Here is a 24,102-nt window from a genome sequence, read left to right on the forward strand (position 1 = left end):
CACAGGGTATTTTAGAAGCTGGAGTGTGAATATCTCCTAACCTCTGAACTCCTGGATATGACAAATAAAATGGCTGATTCCGTATGTCACACTGACACTGATTACAATAGCATAGCCTGGTCTAGCTCATACAAGGAAATGGGAACGTTGCCAGATGAACACGAGTGATGCCATGTCACAGCTATTTTTAGCAAGTGTGGGAAAACCGGATCGATGACAAGCCATGCCTTGCCCAGCTTCAGGACTACAGTGCATTGCAAGTGTGAGTATTGTTATTTCCTAGTCTATGCTTTCTAGAATTTCGATAGGCGAATCTCAAAGTATATACTAAATAGATGAGTAATTTAAAACTATAATAGATAGACATAACATAGACTTAACATGCAGTCGAAATTGCTATACAGATATATATATCTATCATGCAAATGAGGGGTGTTCGCGCGTATCGGTATGGGAGATAACTCCGTCTATCCTATCATATCTGTTCGTTCGGTGTCTGAGAAGGAAAGTTCCACTGTTTGTTTTCAGTTTGAATAACTAAAATTTTCTATATGCTGAGGACATCATTCAAGTATAAGTTTGGTTCAAGTAAAATAATATTTGCTTCTTCCTTTTGTATCTTTGTTTCCGATTGTTACTTCACATTGTGAAGTTGAAAATTTCAATTTTTATTTTAATTTCGTAAACGTTTTCCATAGGATTGTATGCCGTGATAATATCACATCCCTTCTAACAAAACGCTTTCCATTCTGTGATTACATGGTGTGATATTATCACATTCCTTCTATCTAAACGCTTTCCATGCTGTGATAATATCACATTCTTTCTATCTAAACGCTTTCCATGCAATGATTAAATGGTGTGATAATATCACATTCCTTCTATCTAAACACTTTCCATGCTGAGATAATATCACATCCCTTCTATTTAAACGCTTTTCATTTAATGATTACAGTTTGTGATAATATCACATTCATTCTATCTAAACACTTTCCATGTTGTGATAATATCACATCCCTTCTATCTAAACGCTTTCCATGCTGTGATAATATCACATTCCTTCTATCTGAACGCTTTCCATGTTGTGATTACATGGTGTGATAATATCACATCCCTTTTATCTAAACACTTTCCATGATGTGATAATATCACATTCTTTCTATCTAAACGCTTTCCATGCAATGATTACATTGTGGGATAATATCAGATCCCTTCCAGCTAAACGCTTTCCATACTGTGATTACATGGTGTGATAATATCACATGCCTTCTATCTAATCACTTTCCATGCTGAGATAATATCACATCCCTTCTATTTAAACGCTTTTCATTCAATGATTACAGTTTGTGATAATATCACATTCATTCTATCTAAACACTTTCCATGTTGTGATAATATCACATCCCTTCTATCTTAACGCTTTCCATGCAATGATTACATTGTGTGATAATATCACATTCATTCTATCTAAACACTTTCCATGTTGTGATAATGCCACATCCCTTCTATCTAAACGCTTTCCATGCAGTGATTACATGGGTGATTATATCACATTCATTCTATCTAAACACTTTCCATGTTGTGATAATATCACATTCATTCTATCTGAACACTTTCCATGCTATGATAATATCACATCCCTTCTAACAAAACGCTTTCAATGCAATGATTACATTGTGTGATAATATCACATTCATTCTATCTGAGCACATTCCATGCTGTGATAATATCACATTCTTTCTACCTAAACACTTTTCATGCAATGATTACATGTGTGACAATATCACATTCCTTCTATTTAAACGCTTTCCATGCAATGATTACAGGATGTGATAATATCACATTCCTTCTATCAAAACATTTTCCATGCTGTGATAATATCACATTCCTTCCATCAAAACGCTTTCGATGCTGTGACATAACATTCCTTCTATCAAAACGCTTTCCATGCAATGTTTAAATGATGTGATAATATCACATCCCTTCCATCTAAACGCTTTCCATGTTGTGATTACATGGTGTGATAATATCACATCCCTTCTATCAAAACACTTTCCATGATGTGATAATATCACATCCCTTCTATCTAAACGCGTTCCATGCTGTGATTACATGGTGTGATAATATCACATTCCTTCTATCTAAACGCTTTCCATGCAATGTTTACAGGATGTGATAACACACATTCCTTCTATCATAACGCTTTCCATGCAATGTGTATATGTGTTGGGAGCAGATGGGCCTTTTCGTGCTTATCGACATCAAATACTAATGCATTTAAACTGTCAATCTCCGTCTAATATCTATAATGTACCGGGGCGGTCGGGTAACCTAGTGGTTCGTCACGCCGAAGACCCTGGTTCGATTCCCGACATGGGTACAATGTGCGAACCCCATTTCTGGTGCCCCTCGCCGTGATATTGCTGGAATATTGCTAAAAGCGGCGTAAAACCATACTCACTCACTTTATAATATACCTTCCAATCTTTGAACCTGTCGTGAGTGAAACATGCTTATTCCATTTTCAGTAAGAATACCATGGACTCTCTGCACTTCCGAGAATATCACAGAGGGAAAATTGTTGCAAAAAATGAATCTTTTCCTGTTGTGGATGTGTATGTAAATGAGGTGTTGTCAGATGCAATCGACAGAGGAGAGAGGATACAGGGTAATGGCGCTATTCCACTTCATCCCCTTTGATGCGGCTTTTAATCATAGCATGCTGTATACATGTGACGAATCAGTCGTCTGTGCAATAAGGGTACAGTCTTTTATTTTTAACGTGGGAGGGGGAGATATTTTGGTTTGAGATGAGCATTTTTTATTAATGATCAGAAACTCCATCATTTTTCCCCGTTACTAACAAATGCTCAGTTGGGTGTTCATAATTTAATAAGAAGAAGAAACTGTCTTCTTTGGAAACTTGTCCACAACAAAAGAACACATTATTTTTGTTCTCATCCCAACCCAGCCCCACGGAAAATTAAATGGTTTCCCCCTAAGGTGCACTTAATGTAAATGTATATCATAAATTTAGGGATAAGCAGGTCAAATATGTGTACAGAATTGTATTGCTCCTTGGTAATAGGACATGACGAATATTATCGTATGATGTAGTAATGGATACTTAAACATGTCCATTTCCTATATCAGAATAACATTAAGTTGCTAAAATATTATATGGACTTGCATGGAATGTTTCGGATATTTTTCATAATCTGTATTATAGACTACAAAACTTAATTTGTGCTTTTCATCGCAGTTTCAGACACTCTTGCCTGTATTCACTGGGGGGAAAATCTTGGTTCCATAACATCAACACTAACCCTCACACAGCCGAAATTAGAAGATCCTGATCGAATCGATGAGGAATTTTGTAAGGCCCTGATTCGGGATCCGACGCAACTACATGCATTCATTCGGGATGTACATAAGCACCAAACTGTCAAACTTCTGACAGTGAAGATCCACCCCATTGCTTTTACATTTCGTCATTCTGAGTATGACCTGTTCATCAAAGAGGGAAAGGAATTAATGAATGCTTTACGGTGTCTTGTTTCAAACTGCGTGCGTTCAAAACCTGAGATCAAAACGGCCCTTAAAGTTACAAGAGAAAACAGAGACACTTGTACTTCTTTTCATGTCGGATTTGGAGAGCACAGAACCAGCGGTCTGCCCACCAGGTAAAAGTGTCCTCCTCTTTTCCGCCCGGCCCCGAATGCCTATTGTACCCCATTCTTGTAGTTAGGTTTCATTAAATTCAGGATTGGGTTTCATGATGTGTGATCATGAATTGGCTGATTGTAGGTCATCGTTCCTGACACGGGGATCATTGCTCATGCTATCCACCATTGGTTTGCGTATGAGGGTATATAATGATATATTACTAGCTGGATAGGTTTATTAGGAAACCCTATTTAAAAGTGTATAATTACTCTATGATGTTGCTTTATACATCCAAAACATCACACACTTTAGTGTTTTCACATAAAACATATTCATCTTTCAATTTACAGACATGGTATTACACTGGAAGGAAATACAGGAAAGGAGAGTAGAATGTCCACAAAAGAAAAGTTTGCCGTGATAGATGAAGCAATGACCGAGCAAAAGCGTTTTATTGAAACTCAGTTCGCCCTCCACAGGCAGCAGAATAATGAGATTATGTCGACAATCTCTCGTGTACTACGTACACTCACAGCAGGTTCGAGCAGCGTTGAGATCCGAGAAGTCATAGCTGAAGAAAAGAAACTTTTGACACAAGGTCTTGAGACGAGTGAGGTACCAAGATCAACACTCAAAGACTACCATGAAACAGAAGATGTTGTGCCGAGTCACACATCGTCTTCAACTTCGGGTTCTGGCCATCAGTTGCATAGTAATGATAACATCTCTTCAGCTGAGGAAGGGGGCCCAAGGAACCATGTCCAAACATCCAAGCCTGTTCGCAAGGATGACAGACCAGATGCAACTCAAACATTGGAAAATGGCCGTGGTACAGGTTCAGATGCTACTGCACTTGCAAGGACAAAACCAGAATCCACTTCTCAATCTGAAACAGCCCGGTCTCCTGCGAAGCTGAGGGGTGGCGGCAAAGTAGCTGATAGGACGGCTCTGCCGAAAGTTCAGACGGCATATTCCAGAAAAAATACTCGATTGTTTACGAGTTCAACTTCAGGCAATGTAATGACACTTGATCGCTTGAAAGCAGGTCAGGACAGGCCGAAGCATAAACCTTTTGGAAAAGGTGAAGGTCAAAAGGTAAAGACACTTGCTAATTTGAAGGAAGAAGAGTGGAAGGAAGAGCGTGAAGGAGAAGAAGCATTTCTGGCACATCTGAGGGGGCTTACTGGTCACATCGATGGTACAGTCGATAGGGAAGATGTCTTGAAGAGTCTCTCCAGGTAATTCCGTTATAAAAATGGAATATGAGAACGTGCATATCACTTTCAACATATCACACATTAATATTTTATATTCCAAACGAAAAATATAAACATTGTTCTGAGTAAATTTTTTTGTTTTAGTGGTAAATCCCTTGTGCAAATTACAAAGGAAAAGAAAAGATCTGGCGAACCGTCAAAAGATAGAAAACGGCCATTGTTAGATGTTCAGAGTCTCATTTGCGCTAACCCGGATGACACAAGGCTGTGGAGCGGCGTGGAAGATGTACTGGATGAAGGTATGATGTACTTATCTACATGATGCAGAGATCGTTTCAGTGGCCTAGTGGCAAAGTGTCTGCTCGGAGAGCGGAAGGTCCGGGGTTCGATCCCTGCGTTATACCAAAAAACGTTAAAAGATTGTACTTGTTGTTACCCTACCTGGTGCTCGGCATTAAGGGGTTATCACTGGTCGGCTCTTCAATGGGATAACACTAAAAATTCGGACGAACATACACACGCGTGCATGCACGTCGCTATATAAGTACAATAATCTTAGACGCGACTTTACCCCGTTTCACGATCATCACATAATGCAGAAGCAGGATATGCCAGCGTTGCACTTGATTTAATAAGAGAATGGTTATCAAGTTTTTTCCTGCATTATGTGAATATATTGACATATCAAATATGTACTGTAATACTAGTATTCATATTAACAATACATGTAATACCCGTTTCCTTGCGTGTGGTTACAGAAGACGACGGTTCACTGAGAGCTGAAGCTGGCCTGGACACAGTGTTTTGTCTTGACACGTCTGGTAGTATCAGTGAACAGGCATTTGAACAGATGAAGAATATGGTCCTTGACTTCATTGATGGTAGTATTAATTACGTTAAATATATTTGTATATGTGGTCGACAACTAACGTATATGATGTGAAACAGTTTTTGTATTGAAATCAAGTGATTGTGTCAAGTTATATTTTAGATTTATCAATTCACTAGGTATTGAAGACGTAGCTGAAAAGTATGACATTGAGGAAAACGTTGCTTTGGTCACATTCGGAGGAAAGGCTAAAGTACTACACCACCTTACAAATGACTATACAAGTCTACGGGATGCGCTTGGTAGGTTTGATTGCAATAATGAGCCTAATAAATGAAATGCAGACTCAGTTTGTTTGGAATTGTCGAGAAACATGCAACTATAGTAATACGTTCACAGGTAACATTTCACAAGAAAGTCGTCAATGTTACAAATGAAACATGCATTTCTCATCAGACAACGTAAGCCGAGGAGGTCCCTCTCCCCTTCTCCAGTCACTGGTGGTAGCCCTTGCCTGCCTTTCAAAAGGTGCGTTCCTTATCCTTATACAACTTCTTCATCTTGTATCGTTGTTACAATGTCGTGTCTGGCAAACCCCGTCACTATTAATGTATGTAATATATTCAGTTATATCCACCTATCTCCACTCCAACATAAGAAATAGTCAGATAATCCAATCTTTCGAAACACCTTTTATCCTTCTTGATTGGTTGTGTTTTATTGAATGTTAACCGAAAATGGCTTGTGTTTCTATTTCTCAAACATGTTATTGGCATTTTTGTACAAGGTGGCATCTGCAGAATGGGATACCTTATGGTTCCACCTAGGGTTGTGTTCATAACTGATGGCCTGGCATCTGGAGAGTTACCAGAAACTGCGCGAGACACATTCTTCACATCTGAGAAAGTAAGATGACTCTCTGTCTTGATATTGCACAAACAAGTGTATTATGGCAGATCTCTGTAGTCCTTTGTTTGGAGTTTTTTTCTAAAGTACATGTTGTTTGAATTTGGAATGATCTTTACACACCAGTGAGACAGCATATATCAAGTGTGTATGCATTTCTCTCATTCTCGGGCTTCAGGATAAACTTCGTCTCATTGGTGCAGTTGGAGCTTTAGGAAGTGAACAGGCAAGGATGTCTATAGTAAATCCAGTTATATGGATACCAATAGGTGACGCCGACAGGGTGAGTTTAGCTGATTAGCTGTAGGTTTTTTGACTCTTTATTCATATATTTTAGTAAGTTGCGTTTACAATATTGCATTAGGACCTACTCAGACATCTCACAAGCCTATGTGTAAATGTCAAGTCGGTAGCTAAAATGTATTACCTTTTAAATGTGTATACTTGATATTTGTCAGCAATGACAAAGGGGTACATCCTGATACATTCGAGTTCGATTCCCTACATACGACGATGTTGGATTTCGGTGTGTGTTGAAGGGGTGTGTGTGTGTGGGGGGGGGGGGGGGGGGGGGGGGGGGGGGTGTTCAATACTCTTTAAAAGCATGGAACACCGAAAATTCGGTATGACAAGACTGTTGAAATGGGCTGAATACATTTTACTGAATGAACGGTCGACATCTTGGAAATCTTGACTACTTGATATCCTTGTAGGTTAGAGAGTATGTACCATTAGAAGTATTACAGTGTTTTTACATTTGACCCTCTCTCCTATCTAACAATCTAATGTGAAGCTCGCAGTGATCTACGATCAACACTCGCATTACATTAGAATGCCTGTACTGCTGTACGACTGAGAGTTCACTATTTATACAATTCCCGTCATGTATTATTTTACCATTTGTTATCAACAATGCAGAGTTTTCTCGAATCTATGGTGAAGTTGTGCCAAGGAAAACTGATCGAAGGTAAAGACGTGAAGACACTTTGCAACCATCAACGACTACGGGTAGGTAACGGTTACACATTACCTCGAGTAACATGAAGTATGCACACAGCAGACTTTGGTTCTAGTAATTACAGGTAGACTAACATACAGTCTATGAAACCTTTTATTACACAATGCATTTCTCTACTCTAAAATTAAAACAAAAGTCCTAAACTAATAGAGCTGGCTTGAGCTGGCTAGACTTGCTTTCATATAAATCTAGATTGGATTTGTTTTCATAAAATACATATATTCCACAGTGATGATGCAGGACCAATCTAGAGGGTGACACGTTAGATAATTTACTGAATGTGCTGGATTGTTACGATCTGTAACACACACAGAAGAAAGAGTACATTTCAGTGTTCTATGCAATAACCAATGATCTTTTTCAGGAAATAAAATTACATTAGAAACCTAGGCATTTACTTAAAGTGGCGGAAACAAATGAAACTATATAAATGCAGTTGCCTGCATGACTGGTGTTCAATTGCCCATCTTGAGTTCATTGTATTATATATCAGTAAACTATTGTAACTGTGTTTATTAATTACAGAGGATTGCAAGTAATGTGTTGGTGTACATGAGAGGTCGGGATACCGATTCAGAAAATGTTCAAAGTGAAATGGAAACGATAATTGACGCCTTAGGTGACACTTTGACCACATCAGAAAAGGTGAGACTGATCTGTACGCTTGTTCTGTGTTGTGTGTCTGACTTTTAACCTTATTTGATTTGATTGAACATTTTACAGTTTGTTTTTTCCATCTTTCCATCTCAGGAAGAGATTTCAACATTGGTCAAAAACAACATCCACAACGTGACAGACGATCTCGGAGCTCTTGACAGCTTTGATAACATGACAACAAGAGATGACGTCCCCCCACTGGGCAGTAGAGTAGTTCGTGGGCCAGACTGGAAGTGGGGAAACCAAGACTCCGAGGGGCCGGGGACAGTCATCAACCACGATACTGATGGCCGTAAATTCAATACCATTCAGATCACTGACATATTAAATGGGCGTATATATATATAAGGACAAATGCTACCGTTTGGCAACACTATGATTTATTGCTACCTCTGAGCGACATTACCAAATATTACAAGCATATAATACAAAACTGAGGCAAATGTTCACTCGGTGTACATGTAATATATAATAAATAATAAAGTCCACGTTAGTCCAACATCTTCTTTATACCAGTTTATCGACTCCAGGTTCGATCTGATTAACTTTCTAGGTGTGTAAGCACCATGAGATTGACCATCACTTCGGGCTTTCCTCCCACATCAAGCTTACACGTCGCGATATAAGTGGAATGATGTTCAAAGCGGAGTCGAATTCAAATCACTCACTCACTCTCTCTCTTGCGTAGTAAGGTCCGTAATGTTCCTTGGCCAGTTTTGCTGTAGCACATAATGTCATTCTTAAACCTATGTAATTTTCAGCAAGTGTGTGGGTGTTATGGGACAGTGGTCATCGTAACGTTTACAGATGTGGTCCAAACGAGTTCGATGTACTGATTGTGGATGACCAACCGCGGACATTTGGTGATAGCCATAGGGTTGAGATAGGAGTACAAGTGGAACGAGGTAAACAAGACGCGTTGTTGTAGTTATTTGTGCATGTTGTTATTTGTCAAACCTTTTACTGTTTCCGGCTAACCTGAGCATTTTTAAAGCTATATGTGCATGTTGTTATTTGTCAAACATTTTACTGTTTCCGGCTAACCTGAGCATTGTTAAAGCTATGTGTGCATGTTGTTATTTGTCAAACATTTTACTGTTTCCGGCTCACCTGAACGGTAAACCTGACGTCATCCGTCCATCGGAAACTTTTTTCCTAATTTCCTTTGAAATCTTTTGTCGAATGAGCCTAATTTCAGCGGCAGACATACTCATTACCAGACATTTCTGTATGAATATCAATATAAAATTTAAAATACAGTGAGACTGACTCGTGCGCAGCATTAAGACGTCTTTAAGAAATATCGATTTTCCGGGACCTTGGAAATTAAATTTTACTGCATTTGAGTTTTGCATTTTGCATTGGTGTCTATTAAACGCGCCATCTGAAAATCAACATAGCTTAATTATTTTGAATATTGAAATCTCCATTTGCATTAAGATCTTAATGTTGCAAATATTACAGTAGGAGTGAGGTGAGAGTGAAGTGAGACTATTGGGTTTTTTTCAGGTCCAGACTGGCAGGACTCGTATGGGAACCAGGATGGCGGGGTCGGGAGTCATGGAGCAGTCATAAGAAGACGAGGACAAAGAATCATGGTGATTGTCCTCTTTTATCTTGTCTCAAGCTTACGCTTTTTAAGCCACAGAATGAAAAGACGCAGCTAGTTAGGTTGAGATATTGTTGAAGGTTTTGCCTTATGTTTCCCGTAGTGATACCATTCCTACATTGTATGTCTCAGCAGTCATGGCTTCGAATCCCGGTTCGGCATAACTATGTTTGTCAGCACCATACCCGTGCTCTTGGGTATCGTCAGAGTGGTAAACGTCTGGGACCAGCATCACTTCGGGCTTTCCTCCAACATTAAACTGACACACCGTGATATGACTGGAATACTGTTCAAAGCGGACGTTAAACCCAACTCACTCACTCACTCACTCACCCACAAAGCAGCCGGCTTATTAGAGTTAACATTGTATGCAAATTTTGACTAAAGAACGCATTTTCATGTCACCACGAAAAACGGGAACAGGACATCAATAATACAATGTGTGTGTATGAAAGAGCTTAATGTGTCGTATGTGATATGTTTGTAGGTGAGATGGAACAATGGAAATATGCACCAGTACAGATTTGGGGAAAACAATATGTACGACGTGGCAATGAGGTATGTTCCTCCACTATACTCTTTATAGTTGAATATATCACTTAGTCTAAAAATAATGTTATAGTACATGGATCAAATGTAAACTGACGATATATCTTAGCATCTTAGGTCCTTGTCCTCCATTTTTTGTAAATATCAGAACTCCTTTAATATGATATATTAATGTTTAACGTTTTATGTATTGTTTATGTCACGACTAACTCTTTTCATTATTCCATATATACTGTGTGACATGGAGTGAATGAAATTCTAAAGGCTTTAAATTGCTCCATGGTATGATACCTGTAGGGACCCTTTTGCTTGCCTGCTCGAGGGGACGTCCCCACATTCCGCCAGGGCGAGAGATACCAGCCACACACCTAGCCACCTCAAAAACACAGGTGATGATCAGTTCTTACAACGCCGGAAGGTTCTACCTTTTAAATGACTATCATACATGAACAGGCTACCTTTTTCTGGTTTCTCGTTGTTTATCATATTCATTAACATTATTCACTTTCATTCCATAGCATACCCGTGAAGATCCAGCTTAGAACTGGTCTTCAGCAACCCATGCTTGTCGTAAGAGGCGACTAATGGGATCGGATGGTCAGGCTCGTACGTTGACTCGGTTGATACAAGTCATCGTATTCCAGTTGCGTAGATCGATGCTCATGATGTCAATCACTGGGTTGTCTGGTGTAGACTCAATTATTTACAGACCGCAGTCATATAGTTGGAATATGGCTGAATGCAGCGTTAAACAAGTTGAACCAACAAGCATTAATAACACTAAATGTGTTATTGTATCTGGTACAATGAACGTCTACTGTGTTGTATTCAGAAAAGCAGGCCCGACCAGAAACTGACAGACCGTTTGTGTGGCAGAGAAACGATGGAATACATGGATGGCAGGATTACACGAAGGCTGAGAATGCTAAGATGATGGCCGAGTACAAGAAACGGCAGATGGGGTCATGCCTGCTTAGCAGGAATGGTCTAAGGTACAATCGTAGATAGGATATTGACTTGGCTTTCAGAAAACTATATCGAAATATTTATATTAAAAACACATCATTTGATTATGAACATTTATTCATAAATAGATTAATTTATGGTTTTACGAATTGTTGTTGGGTATTCCTCGTATTAAATGTAAACATTAATAGTCATGTATTCAGTACCATAAATTTAATCATTGACATGTTGAAGTATGTGATATACGTGGTTACTAAACAGTTTCAGAATATCCTTCCGGAACAACATTGAGAGATCTGTAGAGGAGAACACGACCACGGATATACGGAAACGGTTCACCGGTATGCATATTTCCTTGCCTTGCAGGATGCATCAACATACTAGTGTAATATGCAGTCCGTTCAAATCGTGGTAGATAAATATTCCCTTAATGTCGTATCATACTATACAATTGAAGCTATTCATTAAATTTAGTCCTATTTTTATTTCAGATTAACTTGGGATTATCCTGGAACGCTGATACTTTGAGGGTTTACTGAAATATGTTATCACATCAGCATTTGGAATTTGAAAAAGATGATTGCTGTTGAATAACAATGGAAGTAGTTTTTGCTATATATGATATGCGTAGATAATAATATATTGTCTACTTTCTGTAGTTTATGTATAACCCCAGGAACAGTTCTTGTTTATTTGTGTTTATGTAGTATGCATTGTAGATCACTCCATATGTAAATAAAATTCAATGTCACTTTCGTCCGTAGATAATGAGACAGTGAGGCGGCCAGATAATGATACATGTAGAGATAACAAGAGGAAACGGTTACTGGTTTCAGTCAATCGGAGAAATTGTGAGAGAGTATGGTTTTACGCGCTTTTAGCAATAGTCCAGCAATATCACGGCGGGGGACAGCAGAGATGGGTTTAACACATTGCACCCATATGGAGAATCGAACCTGGGTCTTCGGCGTGACGAGCGAACGCTTTACCACTAGGCTACCCCACCGCCCGTCGGAGAAATAGAACATTAAATTATATTAAGGGTAACGATGACTGGCCTTGGTTGAGTCAAGATGGATCATGATCAGTTGTTTGTGCCACAGAAAAAACTTGGTAAATACATCGCAAACGTGGCTACAGCCTTTCACGTGGGGAGCACGGGAGATGAGTATATGTGAATGGAGGAAGAGTATATGTTGGCGGCTTCTAGAGATGCTGCTGACGATCCACTTTTATGTACAATGTTTACTTATCCAATCCTTCATCCTAGTATGCAAGTGTCTCTCATTATAACTCACTACTGAAGCAGTGTATCGTGTGGTATTTCCCCGAAACAACATTACATATAAATAAGACCCGTGAAGATCCGGGGTAGAATGGGTCTTCAGCAACCCATGCTTGTCGTAAAAGGTGACTATAATTGTCGGAAGAGGCGGCTAACGGGATCGAGTGGTCAGGCTCGCTGACTTGGTCGATGCATGTCATCGATCCCAATTACATGGATCGATGCTCATGATATGAATCACTGGATTGTCTGGTCCAGAAACGATTATTTACAGACCGTAGTCATATAGCTGGAATATTGCTGAGTGCGACGTTAAACAACAAACCAACCAACCAACATATAAATAACCATGTTGCCTGTCATTCAGTATCAGTGGTACATACGTTTCTTCAAGCTCTGTAAATCATTTCCGGGATTATTCTGAACGTTTAACAATTTTAGTGTGAGTACCGATACTTGTCTGATGATCATGTGAATGTTGTCAGAAAATATTAGTGCATGACCATGTATCTGTTACATAAGTACAACGATAGATCGCCAATTACACACCTCTTGTGATATAGTATGACCACGTTCATGTGTGTATCTAATAATGTAATGTACACTGTCTTGTGCACACACTTTAATAAAACGATGGGCGTTTAACTACCATTTGTTTGAACTGATTTCAGTACCACTCAAATATCATACTGAATACAATATTCCCTAAGGTATTCTATACTAAGACATTACAATACGTTTCGATCGTATGAAAATAAAACAAACTTGAGAAAATAATTAGCTAGAAAAACATTCATCCCGAATGTACAATTTACACAATATGTCCACAAATATATGTTAAAAAGGCGGAGTTTCCATTTCTATTAATTCGATTAAGCCGCACATCTGCATTTTGATAATCACCCAACATTCGTGATAACTGCAAGTCGTCAATTACACCTGGGAACTGTTGAGGCAAACGAGTAATTATTATTAGCTCACCGAAGGTCCGTCATTCGTACGTCAACAACTTTTTCAAACCCCCAATTGGAAATTAACGAAATTTGACTGGAAGCATCCCAAGGTGATGACGATTACAAATTGTACAAATGGTAGCGCTGTCACCCCCAGGGGACTGAGGGGCGGGGCCAAATAGGGGTAATTTGGCTATATTGCTTTAAACGACTTCATCTCTGGAACTAAGGATAGATATCAACCATATTTGGTTGGAAGCATTCCCCGGTGGTGAGGATTCAAAATTGTATAAATGGTGGGGATGAGGGGCGGGGCCAAATAGGGGTAATTTGGCGTTATTGCTTTAAGCGACTTCTTCTCTGGAACTAACAGATAGATATCAACCATATTTGGTTGGAAGCACTCTCCGGTGGTGAGGATTCAAACTGGTACAAATGGTGGGGCTGACACAGTGGGGCTGAGGGGCGGGGCGAAATAGGGGTAATTTGGCGTTATTGCTTTAAGCGACTTCTTCTCTGGAACTAACACAGCAAATACAATGCAGTTTCCGGTATCCCGATACCTCCGGACACTTACCCAAAACACGTCCGGGTATCCGGTGGCAGATACCTTGGCGGATACCAGATCCCACCGGCATGAACACCTCACCGGAAAGTATGCCACCTGGAATCCAGGTATCCGGCACCGGATACCTCAATCTGGGTGTCCAAGGATCCGGCACCGGATACCTCACTCTGAGTAACCAAAAACATGTCACAATTTGGGGGGTGCATTTTGTTCAATTAAGTGTGAAACACCTAAAAATATATTGGAAACTAACCATGAAAATTGAACATTGCTGAAGGTATCCGGAAGGTATTCGGCAGTTATCCGGATGCAATTTTTCGAGATTTCTTTCTCCTGGTAAATAATGTTAATCTGGGCATAACAGATAGCTGTAGTAATATTCTGTGTTATTTTAGTTGTAAATATCCCCTTAAAGTTGAGATCTATGGGCATGTACTTTTGGTGAAAACATTTTTCAAGTTCATATATATTTCATTTTAGATGTTCAGCATATCAAATGAAAAGCATTCAGTCCTGGTATGATGGTATCCTTACATTTCATCTTCATATTCCCAGTTTGTTCTAGCCTAGTGGTTGAAGCGTTCGATTCACCACATCGGTACAATGTGTGAAGCCCATTGCTTGGTGTCACCCATCATGATATTGTTGGAATTTTGCTCATAAAGTGGCATAACACCATACTCCCTCTCACAAAAAATGAAAGTCATTGGCTATGTGCTCACTTGGGCCTTTAATCCTGGTGAGATTAAAAGATCTTTTTGGAACTGTATCAGTACTTGTTACATCTTGAGAGACGAGTTTCATTGAAGTTTGAAACAGAATATAATTGACCCAAATAGGTGCATAAGACTAATGGCATCCACAGAAAACACCTAATAAAGTACCGGTACATAAAAATATCAATGTAATTTTTCTACTGACATAGAACTAAAAACTTTGTTCAGTGAGCTGTATTAATTGTAGTGAGTATGGTTTTACGCCGCTTTTAGCAATATTCCAGCAACATCACGGCGGGGGATACATTAATTGTAGGAAAACATTCAGGGCATTAGTATATTTGATATATGTTCAGCACCTATGTTATGAATGATCAATATCATATTTCTTAAAGAAGCAAAACAAAGAATTTGTTAGGATAAAAAATCATATTTATTGATTTTATGACATTTCATTGGTTCAGTAACCAGAGGTGTTTGCAAGAACTTTCAAAAACAGAAACAGATGCTTCAATGCCATTTTCTAAATAAACAAATTAGTCAAATCTCAGAAGAATTTCAAGGTAGAAGAATATCTCAAGTCAATTATGTTTGTGCAGTAAACAACAAAAGTCATTCAGATTTGTATAGTCAGCGTCAGTGTACACCACATAAACATAGTCACACTGCTGTGGTATTAATTCCTTTAGACTTGATTAGTATCGTAATAAAACAACCTACAGAATCACACTGATGTGGCACTATTGATTCAGAATCATCACTTTCTGAGGTGAACCTGTTAGTTGTTCTGGGGAGGATTATTCATCATCCGGAGAGTCCTTTGTATGACTTGTCTGATCTAGTGTCATTGTGAAATCCAGGTACCTGAAACAATTTATAACATCTTTAAAAGCTTGTTATTAAAAATATAAGAAACACACATATATTGACAAAGGGTAAAAAGTTGGTTTCTCAATCAGTAAGGTAATGACAATTTATCAAGCAACTGATATTTAACCATGTTAACCAATGTAAAAAAGCCATAGCAAACAGTAAATTTTACAGAAAATACAAAATTGTAACTGATCTTCTGAAAACAATTCCTGTAGTGCCATAAGGCTCACCTGAATTTTTCTCAAATGTTTGCATTACATCAAAATATAAGGAAGGGTAAACAAAGCGATGCAAAATTGCATAAAATAGGTTCTTATACATAAAAACAGAACTATTCATAATTTTCAAAACTATCAATCACACAAGTCATGTAAGCGATCTCAAAATACTATATAATGAGTGAGCAAGTTAGTATAGTTTCACACAGCTTTTAGCAATATTCCAGCAATATATCTGCGGGGATACCAGAAATGGGCTTTTCACACAGTACCCATGGGGGGAATAGAACCTGGGGCTTTGGAGAACGCATTACCCACTAGGCGACCAAATACAAATATCATCCCAAATACAAAAGTAAGTAACATTAGGATTTCATACAACAGATATTTTCGCCAAATATCAAGTCACTATACAACTTATTGATTTACTAATAGAGGAGCAAATACATTTCAATGTAGCAGCTGAATCAGGCTTAATTTGAATCGTTCCTTGCTTGTGTTGCAATGGTAGCCACATTGGAAATAATTATCTCACTTATTATTGATATTTAATATCTACCATTAATAGGTAGGCCAAAATAGACACTGATACAAAAAATCAACTGAAAAGAACCACCTGAACCATCAACTAAAAACTATGGATATTACATTTAAGGGACCTTAATTCGGCTACTGGCAATATTCATGAGTAAAATCATTATCATATTTTTATCATTTGTCTATCTTTATAGAGGTTTAACAATAACGGGAAAAACTGCCAAATATATTGGTCAAGTGTAGTCATAATTAAAGTAGTTCTATTCGGTTTTGGAACTTTTCAAGGGTAATTGTAAATATATGTGTATTCCTATTTGAATACTCATTTGATTGTTATAAAGTTACACAGTATTGGATCTATCGTCTGTTTCTAAATACAGTGGAACCCATCTTTGATTTGCGTGACATAATTGAATCATACCCCAAGTTAATTATACATTGTTATGCATCTGCACAGAGTGGTCAAAGTCCTTGTCACACACATAGAATCCAATAAGTACAGTTGAGACATCAGGTTGTATCCAGACAAACTGTCTGATAATCTCAAGGATGGCCTTGGTAGCATCAAGGGATGTAGCTAATCCTAAATAAACATTAAACAAGTGACATCATCTCTTCTACAGAAGACATGATCAAAGCCTGCCCCATCTTTGATGTTTATCTTCTCGTCACGCTCACAACAGCTCATTAGCAAGATGAACTCAATGTCAACTCATGGTGGATTAGGGATTAACAGGGCAATTAGTGTCGGATGGGTATTATCACTTGCAATTGTCTGTTAATTACTTAATTGAGTAGTGACGGCTTAGTTAGTTTCCAACCACACTGACTGCTATGCTACTTATCAAGTCAGTTTACTAGGTAACATGTTTCTGTGGACCAAGGAAATGTATCTTGCCAGATAATAGTTTTTTCTACTTAAAAAGTTCTACTTATCAGTTATAAAATAATGACAGTTTTGATATGCAATTCTCCCTACAAAGACATTTAACATTTGATATACATGAACTGTCTGTTGAAACTATGATGATGCTAATATACAAGTCGCACAAAACAACACACAAGCATATACTGGTACATAGCCAAACATACATATTTTTTATACGCGTATGCACATGCTTGTACACATATACCTCTACATACTGGCATATCACACATACACACAATCATTAGACAGATGTAATTGTTCAAAAATATTTTACATACAAAAACAAGTGAACACATTCTGTAATAGCATGGTTAATATCGGGAGATGTTTTAGCATTTCCACTTTCACAGAATCAAAGTCATATCCTTTCATGACTCAGATCAGCTTGTAGTGATTTAAATTCACATAAAACTGATTCATGTCAAATGACCTATCCCGCACATGTGGCACCTGTCATAAAAATACCGTTCATTACTTATTTGTGTGTCCAAATTATGCTATTATTAGAAATAATAGGTATTATTATACAGCATGGATATGATATAAGAAAGCTTTATATGGTTTTGTTGAAAATTATGTACAGGAAAACATTGAAATAAATCAATCAATACGTGCATTTATCTCAGAATCTGGTAGATTTAATCAATATGGACTTTTCCTTCATTATCTACTTATAATCAGATGATAACATTATTGCTCAACTGATAGTTTGCAATAGTATAGAATTAGTATTTTATTCATGCTAATTTTGTATTTGAGCATCATTTAGATAAGCCATCGGCTTGTTTGCAAATCCAGTTCACTATGAAAAAAATATGTTTAAAACTGCTGTAGGCCTGATCACCCAATCCATTAATTTATTTCTCACAACTAGCATAGGTTGAACATATTGATGGGGACCAACTTCAACCTGGAATCCCCACATGAGTAAGTATGCGGCTGTTAGCTTTGTTTGATGTTTAACGCCGCACTCAGCAATATCGCAGCTATATGGCAGGAATCAAACCTGGGTCTTCAGCATGAAGAGTGAACACTTCAACCACTAGGCTACCCCACGACCAAAAATTACCCCATGATAAAGTTGTCATCATGGTTATTGTTCAACTAGTTCAAGTGAAAATGTTCACTGATGCAAAACTTCCCTGTCATTAAATCTGTTCTTGATGCTTCACATCTGGAAAAATAATTTGAGGCTATTAATCATTCTCACAGATTAAAGGGAGTATATGAAATAAGACAGTGAGTCACATAATCATACAAAGTATCCAGTTAAAAGTAAACATATTTCTACATTATATACATAAGCAAATACTAACACATGATAGACAGGCTACTTGTCCTATAAAAATAAAATCACACATTTACTTACATGTTGGTTATAAATGTTAATGAGTCACATGTGAGTGGATTACATGTGGTAAATGACTTTAATACGTGATCATTGTAATATTCACATATTCCCTACCTGAATGTGTCTCCTAGCTGCCAGCATGATCAGCTGCAATCTCAATATTTGGCCAATTTTGACGAAATGACCGATCGTGTTCAGTGTATAAGCTGCGCCTCGTCTCTAATATAATTTGGCGCAAGTTGACGACGCGCATTGGGAGCCGGGAACCAGCTTATGTCGTGTTAACCAAAGCTGGTTCCCGGCTCCCTATGCGCGTCGTCAACTTGCACCAAACAATATTGTGATATTAAAGACGGGGCCCAGCTTAGTGTTAAACCCGGAACAAGCCAAAATACCCATAACTCCCCAACGGTCCAGGGCGCCATTTTAGAACATGGATGTAAGCAAACCTCGTGTTTCGATATACACTGTGATGCTTGATTACGATAAGCTTACCTCGTGTATCGATACATTGTTCTCATTCACCTCCACCACGGAAATCCCGGTCGAAATTCCTCTGAGCCATCCACAACGCGGAAGTCAACAGTATTTGGAAAGGCGACTGGCAGCAAGTGCGGATGCCAGGTACGTGGCAGGGCTTCGTGAGCTTATGTTCCATGATTTCTGTGCAGATATCTTTTGAAACGGATTGATTTAGATATTTTCCTGCTCTACATACTTTACTGTAAACGTCAAGGGTCCTTTTTCAGTATCATGGTCAACTGTTTGTTATGACGACAAGGATTTGCATAAGGGGCGTAATGAATTTGTGGTCTAAACAAGATGATCCAAATTAGATCCGCTTTTTATAGATAATGAAGAAAATTGAAATTGTTAATAAGTACAAAGATCTAGGAACGATTATTAACTCTAAACTTTCTTGGGATGCTAATACAGACTATAATTTACAATAATGGCCAACAAAGACTTTATTTTCTTTGACGCTTAAAGGGGCACTGATCGAACGCAATTCCCCGGGACTGGTTGTTGCCTTTGTTATTGTTTTTTCCCAGTGAGTACCCGGATGTATAGCAGAAATCTAGACTAGTTCGCGACCTCTGCTGCGCCATTCGTAAGCGCATTAGTCACTTTTATGGGTAGTAATAAGGGCGTATGGTCACATTGATGAACAAAATGAAATACAGTTTTCGAGATAATAATGTAGGTATCTTTGCGGGTAGCATCGGTAATGGTTACGAAATTTTGATAAGTCACTTGCTTGGTAATTTTGCAATTTTCGTTTACACTATTTTGACTTGCAACACAAAGTAAATATTTCACCTGAGCATTGCTTTTTTTTATAGTGTGTATATTTTTTTACTGTCAAAATGTGTAACATTTTCAAATTTATTAAACGCCTAAATATTCAGTTATTTTACAAAGTGACTGAAAAACATTTCCATCTGTATTATTATGATAACGAATTCCAAACATTTTGATGTTTAATGTCATCACCAAGAGACTGAAAATGTTATGTTGAAAAGTACATTTCTATGTTGTTTGGCTTCTAAGCCAACATAATAATCTGTTGTGATGTTGTTAGGCCCTTTTGATCGTCTTAATCAATTTTAGTCAATCTGAAGAATTTCCCAACCAAGACGTAGAGGAACAAGAACGAATCGGTTCAATGCTACAGCAAATGAAGGAAAACAAAATGCAAATACCATTATTACAACCTACCAAATTTATGTGTATAAATTTTGGGCAGCTTCCTTGTTCGAGGAATGTATCCGTGAATATCCACACAAAGGAACAATATCCCACTCGTCTGCAGCTGTACAAAGAAACTTATTTGATGTCACGTGTCTCTGTAACAATCAAATATTTTTAAAGATATACATTGTTTCAGGATATTATAACCCGTGTTCCTTTCTCAACTGATCACTTAGATTGTTTCAGGTGTTTCACATAGGTGTCAAGTCTCAAGGGTCGGCTGAGAAAGCCCACGTGACAACTATTTTCATAACGTCCACGGTTCCTAAAAAATCCATTGAGTGATAGATAACAATGAGCAATCGATCAACGTATTATTAGTTAACCCTTTGAACAAAGTATGTTTTTTTTACATCGACACTTCAAGCCATGATATGAGTGTATTCCCTTTGTTTTAGTAAACCTAGACATGTAAACACTCCCTTTTGACATATCCACTGTGCAAGATAACAGTGATTAATCAATCAACATATTTTCTGTTATTCCTTTGATGACTAGGAACGATCCGTTGATTTACAAAAAAAAGTAAATGAACTGATCATTCACCTCTTGCTGGGCTGCCACGTGCATATTACATAACACACATTTCACCTCACTTCAAACCTGGATTTAGATTGAATAATTACCCCAGACACAATAAATGCCAAATGGGAACCTTTGTCAGGTAATCTAAGTGGTGCTACCACTAATTGTACCTGTAATAAATTCATTAACTGAGCATCAAGTGAATGACGACAAATACACAGGTGTAGGGTTATACCAGAAAACGTGGATGACAACAAGTGAGTAGTAATCGTATTATCGACGCAATCCGAAATCCGAAAATGCTTTCACTGCATGGATACTTTTTATATTATTAAACTATAACCATCTGGGGTATTTCCAAATGACGACATACGATGAGCTCTGCCGTTCTTTTTGTCTGTTTATTTAGGCTGAAGAAATTAATTAATATGCGCCTTTTGTCGAAATCTTTATAGATCACCGTTAAACTAATCAGTGTTCAAAAATGCGTAAAACAAATATTGCCTCCAGCCTCCAAGTTTATTTAGCTGTCCTTGCAGACGGTAGCCCAGTCTCTGGTCACGCTCAGTTGCGTTGCGTATCATCCGGGTACTCACGGGGGCAAAACAATAACAAAGGCAACAACCAGTCCGGGGAATTGCGTTAGATCAGTGCCCCTTTAAGATATTTTAATAATTACACTGTTATGGCCTTGTTTTGTATAAGCTTCATAACTTAATAATTCAATATTTCATGGAATGACTCTGACCTTGGCGAGGATCTTTTTTGCAACAAGTGATTCCCTATGTAAAGTGTATGTTGAATGACCCTGGCTTCGTTGTCAAATAATTGTTTGACAGTTGTTTAATATGGGGTTATGTTTTATCTCTGAATGTTAGGGATGAAATATTTTAATAAGGACAGTTCTAAGTTGGAATCTCAACTGGGCTCTTTTCAATTGAATTCAAACATCCGACTCGCCTAAAAAGATTTTGACCCGACTCGCCTAAATTTTTTTTGAGCGAACTACGGTCGGTTTTTGTATTTTAGAATAAGTATGTAACTATCAGAAATACATAGTAATGCATTTTATACACATAATGTACCTAAATGTTAGTGTTGTAGTCTCGGTCACAATAGTGTAACCGATGTAAATATGACAGAAGATAAATTCTATGGATGATACGTTTTTGTTTTTTTATTATTTCCATACTTGTGTATGAATATACTAGTAATTGTGATCATTAGGCCTAACCTAAGTTATATTTGCCAAACGCATACCAAAATATTATATATATTTTTGAGGCGAGTAGGGTCAGATTTATTTAGGCGAGTCAGATTTTAGGCAAGTCGGGTGCAACTCATTTCTGTAATGTGAATGCTACTTATGTTTGCAGAATATCTGGATGAATAAATGGGTCAGTCATCTGCACAGCATCAATGGATCAAGAGAAGCAATGAGGAACAAGAGAAGAGTAGCAGTGAGTGGTAAATATATGTAATTATTATGTTTGGTTCATCATGTTCATGAAGCTATTCTGCAAAGATTTCTTCAGTTTGCTTGTTCTTTATCACCTGTTGTCATGGATGGCCCAATTATCAAAGGCACCACAACTTGCTGTGCATAGTTGCATCTCTTAGACCCGATGGTCGTGGGTTTGAATCGAGGGTAGCATCATACACTTGCTTGTGGGTTTCATTAAATTGGTAAACATGTAAGACCTGCATCACTTCAGGCTTTCTTCCCACATCAAGCTTACACGCCGTGATATAACTGGAATACTGTTCAAAGAGGCATTAAACCCAACTCACTCATTTAACACCACATCCAGCAATAGTTCAGGTAAATGACAAGGATTATAAATAATCAAATCTCAAATCTCAACTAGACAAACCAGTGATTAATGTTATGAACTCGATCCAGACACACCGATGATGACTGTTAAGGACAATATCCCACGTTATTGGGGTACGATTATGAGCCATCAATGAGCCCACTTGCTACCTCATCTATTACTTTGGCTTGTATGGCAAGCATAGGTTGCTAGGAACATTTTTAAGAGATGTCAGTTAATCATTGTTTCAACTCATCAGCGTGGAACAATATATATCTCAAATGTTTCGTATATAACAAGACTCAAATATGATAAATTAAGTTAATTTGCTGCTTTTTATCTGTAAGTACATGTGGCAACAATTCTTTTTTATTGCTAAAATCTTTATACATAATTCTGCAGAAACTGAAGTCCAGCTTGAGATACCCGGATGAGTACTCCAGGTTGACAGTCTGGAAGGACCCCTCCAGATTTCAGAAGTTATTGGCAGACAGCGATGAGGAGAGTCCAGTTATTTCAATGGGGGCCTACCGAAAAGTTGTATGCCAAGTGACACTGGGACACACTCACAAAGGCTGGTCTGGCTAATGTGAGAAGATCAACCAATGCCAAGTCAGAGTGGGACCCTTCAAGGACGTTGAAGAAATTGTTGTCTTTGGCCATGTGGTAATCAATTGAAAGGAATGATGTTTGGGACTACTTGTCTATAAATGTGGACCCAAACACCAAATAGAATGTTCACAATTCTACTAACACAATGCAACAGCGATAGAGCCCATGTGGCCTCCCCTCATCCTGGTTCCTGTTTTTCCATGGCAATATAGAAGGAAAAGGAGGTTTGAGGGCAAGTAACTCTGAACTGGTGAGCTTGGTCTGCTGGTGCTTTCAAGCGAACAGTTATCCCGCTCTGTTATGAGTATTGAAGAATAGGAGGAAATTTCAAACTGCATCAGGAACCATCATGTGAAGTGTTCAATGTGTGATATGGGCATATAAATAAAAGAAATTGATAATTTGTTTGTTGTTTGTTTCATTAGCCAGCTGTGTAAATGGGAATTTTCCAAGATTTTGCCTCAGTTTGATAGCCACAGTTATCGTATGAAACCATGCATTGCTTGGACATCTTTGGAATAACACATTGATCTGTTATGTCAAATGTCAATGT

At 38.1% G+C, this 24,102-nt stretch overlaps 1 protein-coding gene and 1 long non-coding RNA gene across 2 annotated transcripts; both read left to right on the plus strand.

Moving 5' to 3' along the window:
• The first annotated feature begins 117 nt into the window (after positions 1-117).
• LOC124131413 lies at positions 118-12,172 on the plus strand. Its single transcript, XM_046494687.2, has 20 exons — positions 118-262; positions 2,529-2,668; positions 3,263-3,683; positions 4,017-4,904; positions 5,028-5,182; positions 5,642-5,764; positions 5,892-6,014; positions 6,169-6,240; positions 6,500-6,618; positions 6,797-6,901; positions 7,537-7,626; positions 8,162-8,281; positions 8,387-8,585; positions 9,055-9,198; positions 9,803-9,891; positions 10,390-10,460; positions 10,749-10,840; positions 11,284-11,443; positions 11,679-11,758; positions 11,909-12,172. The coding sequence occupies exons 2-20, from the start codon at positions 2,539-2,541 to the stop codon at positions 11,911-11,913; spliced, it is 3,186 nt and encodes a 1,061-aa protein (XP_046350643.2). The 5' UTR covers positions 118-262; positions 2,529-2,538; the 3' UTR covers positions 11,914-12,172.
• A 7,086-nt stretch (positions 12,173-19,258) lies between these two features.
• On the plus strand, positions 19,259-23,695 carry LOC125381044. The gene is made up of 3 exons (XR_007221665.1): positions 19,259-19,470; positions 22,500-22,590; positions 23,340-23,695. It is a non-coding gene; the product is annotated as an uncharacterized LOC125381044 (long non-coding RNA).
• The last annotated feature ends 407 nt before the right edge of the window (positions 23,696-24,102 follow it).

Source organism: Haliotis rufescens, unplaced genomic scaffold (assembly GCF_023055435.1).
Source record: "Haliotis rufescens isolate VD_foot unplaced genomic scaffold, xgHalRufe1.0.p SCAF_1, whole genome shotgun sequence".
Lineage (NCBI taxonomy): Eukaryota > Metazoa > Mollusca > Gastropoda > Lepetellida > Haliotidae > Haliotis > Haliotis rufescens.